Source organism: Arachis ipaensis, chromosome B05 (genome assembly GCF_000816755.2).
Source record: "Arachis ipaensis cultivar K30076 chromosome B05, Araip1.1, whole genome shotgun sequence".
NCBI classification, from domain to species: Eukaryota; Viridiplantae; Streptophyta; class Magnoliopsida; order Fabales; family Fabaceae; genus Arachis; species Arachis ipaensis.
This window is the reverse complement of record NC_029789.2, coordinates 141,364,939-141,368,102: the sequence shown is the minus strand read 5'-3', so window position 1 is coordinate 141,368,102 and position 3,164 is coordinate 141,364,939. Positions and strand designations below refer to the sequence as shown.

The following is a 3,164-nucleotide window of genomic DNA, read 5'->3' as shown; positions in this document are numbered from 1 at the left end:
AAATTAAGTTTATCTTTAATGACTATTAAATTAATTTCTATTTTTTAAAGTTAGAATTATGAAAGTATAAACATTATACAATAAAAATGGTAAATTATCATAGAAAAGAAAAGAGAGAAGAGTAGAAGACTGACAGTGTAGCCAGAGAGACCAGCAGGATCGGTAAAAGCAGAGGTGTGAAAAACGCCATGGCAACCTTCAAATGCATTTAATAAGCTATCAACATCACTTAACTTTCCCATTACTACTTCCAATTTTCCATTTCCTTCTCTACTTTCCTTCATTTCCCTCACTTTTTCTATGTCCTCTGCATCCCACAATTCAATCAAATCTTCCCTTCAGATTATTATTCAAAAAATATGATAATGATAATATTTGAAAAATATGAGGGCCCAAAATATGAAATGGTGAATTATATGATCGTGTGATTTTTGAATTCGGTAATATCAGGGTGATAAAAAAAATCTAAACTTATTTTATTTGGTATTTATTAATTATAATAATAATTAATAAATATTAAATAAAATTGCAATATTTAAAAAATAGAGTTAAAGTTAATGTTATATTTTTTATTATTTAATAATACTTTTTCAATTTTATCACATTTTTTATTTTTTGTATATTGTCAAATAATAAAAAATAACTTTAACCTTAACTATATTGAATAATTTTAAAGAGTAAAGTATCATTTTTGTTCTCAACGTTTGTGGTAAGTTCTATTTGTGTTCCTGACGTTTATAAAAGTGATTCAATGTTATTCTACTATCAATTATACTAACAAATCAGATTATATTTTTCAATTATTCTCACTTGAATGTATTCATTCTCAATTAGGTCTCACTTTGATGTGTTCGATTTTAATATTATACCCACTATTTGTGTTTAGATTCAATTATGTCCCTAGAAAAGTGAATTATGTAAATATTGTAGGAATTAGTTTCAACTTTTGATGAGCTATTTTTTGGAGTGGACCATCAATTCTATCCCAGATATTTGTATTCTAACTTCAAGAAGAGATTTTTAAAACTCAAACTAAAGCGTTCATGATGTGTAACTGACGGCAGAATAATATTAAATTACTTTTACAAACATTAAAAATACAACTAAGACGATTTAAATGTTAGGAACACAAATAAAATTTACCCTAAACGTTAAGGACAAAATCGATACTTTACTCTAATTCAAAAGAAAGAAATTAAAGAGTAGCGGTGGGCTTGTGGCCAGATGTGAGCCTTTGGTTCTAGTGAGCAATAATTGATGAGCATATAGATTAGAGAGATGGTCATAAAATACCTAAATTAATTAAATTAATCCCCCTTTAATTAAATGAAACAAAAAAGAAGAATACTTAATTAAGCCGGTGATAAAAAACTAATAGCATAAATATATATTATTATATTATATGTTTCAAATAAACCAAACATAATACAAGCAAAATAAAATTCTAATAAAGTTTCCTTGCATCAATCAATAAATAAAATATATGCCGTGGAGGAGACGGAGTCCACATTCAAAATTGTACACTAGACAATTTTCATAGTACAATTAAAATAGTTTTATATCATCAATAATATGAATGATATATATGGCACTTTCCAGGTAATTGTATTATTCTAGCAGATAAAATTTGATAAATTTAATATACANATATAATATTATAAATAAATTGATCATAAAATAAGCATGGCCATCAAGTTGGCTTCAATCATGAAAACAAACAAACTTAAATAAAAGCTCACATGGACGGCTCTAAAAGCTCACATGTTTTGCCGTACACTCAAAATATTCTCCTTTTTTTTTTTTCCTTTAATAAGCTAAAGTTTTTATTTCATTGTTTCTATTATAAATTTAATTTAATCATCATTCTCTTTCTTAAATTATATCTTATGATTCAACTAAATTCTTAGTTCCTTGAAATCGTTGTATAGCTGAATAAGTTCCACGTTTCTCTCCTACCTACCCAGCTAATTATAATGTTCAACAACTTTATGAATATTCAAGGTCTCAAATACTCATATATAGTTGGTACCTACTACAATATTATTATTAGTATCCTAATATTATACATATAAAAATTTTAACTACTTTGAGGTAACAAATATTACGTTATATATTTAATTTTGCATAAATTATTATTTGAAAAAAAAAGCATTACATACATTTTTTCCCGATAATTCACCGAAGAAAAGAGACATAATAATTATTCAAACTGAAAACAGAAGCAAAAACAAGTTTCTAAAAAGTATACACCTTTTTTTAGAAATAAAAAATTATATCTTACAATAACATAGTCAACCAACCACATGACGACCAATAACAATAATACACAGATAAAAAATATTTATATATTATACACGTTGAGTTGTTCATATAATTTTTTCAAAATAATATTAATTAAGGCATAGATTAATTAAACAACTTAAGAGTGAAATTTTTTTTTTATATAAATGACAAAGCTAACAACAAACACTCATTAAAACCAGGATTATTTGAACCAACTAACCCAAAGAGAAGAAAACAATAGTAGGTAAGAGAAATTAAAGAAGAAAGAAAGAAAAAATACCTGGATTTTCAATAGTGATTCTCACTGAGTAACCTTTTTGCAAAAGCTTGTTGACCAAAGCAAGTCCCAAATAAGAAACACCACTTGTCACACAAACTAGGGTATTCCTCTCTTCTTCTTCATCATAATCTCCAAAGAGGTTGTTTTTCGGCTGCGGCTCTAGGTCCTTTCGCCGATGAATGGTGGTCGTATCGGCCACCAGTCTTCGACAGAAGGACTCTAGCTCCGCCTGCCTACTCTCCCACGACCGCACCACACCCATTATAATAAAATTTGAATAAAATAATAATAAATAAATATGGCTAGGGAGATTATATGATGATGGAAATAAAACCTAAATTATGAACTCTTAACCAAATATAGAGAGACTTGAAGAGAGAGTAGGGTTATTAGGTATGTGTTTGTGAGAAGGCAAAATGGTTGTAATGAGAGATGAGAATATATATAAGAGAAGAAAGAAAGAGTCAAAGTGTGGAGGCTAACTAGTCAAGTATGTCTTATGTCATGTGTTCGAGTAGTAAAAGATCCATTATTTATTTCACAATAATTCATAAATTAAAAATATATTTATTTATGTTTTCACAGTCAAAAATCAAAAGTC

The 3,164-nt window shown here is 27.3% G+C and overlaps 1 protein-coding gene across 1 annotated transcript in view; it reads right to left on the bottom strand.

Annotated features, from left to right (window-relative positions):
• Nucleotides 1–3,000, bottom strand: part of LOC107644520 (cinnamoyl-CoA reductase-like SNL6) — a 6,426-nt gene extending 3,426 nt beyond the window's left edge. The window contains exons 1-2 of the mRNA XM_021103031.1: nucleotides 2,564–3,000; nucleotides 135–307 (exon numbers count right to left, since the gene is read on the bottom strand). Coding sequence (XP_020958690.1) covers nucleotides 135–307; nucleotides 2,564–2,825 — 435 coding nt within the window. The 5' untranslated portion in view covers nucleotides 2,826–3,000. The remainder of the gene's footprint in view (nucleotides 1–134; nucleotides 308–2,563) is intronic.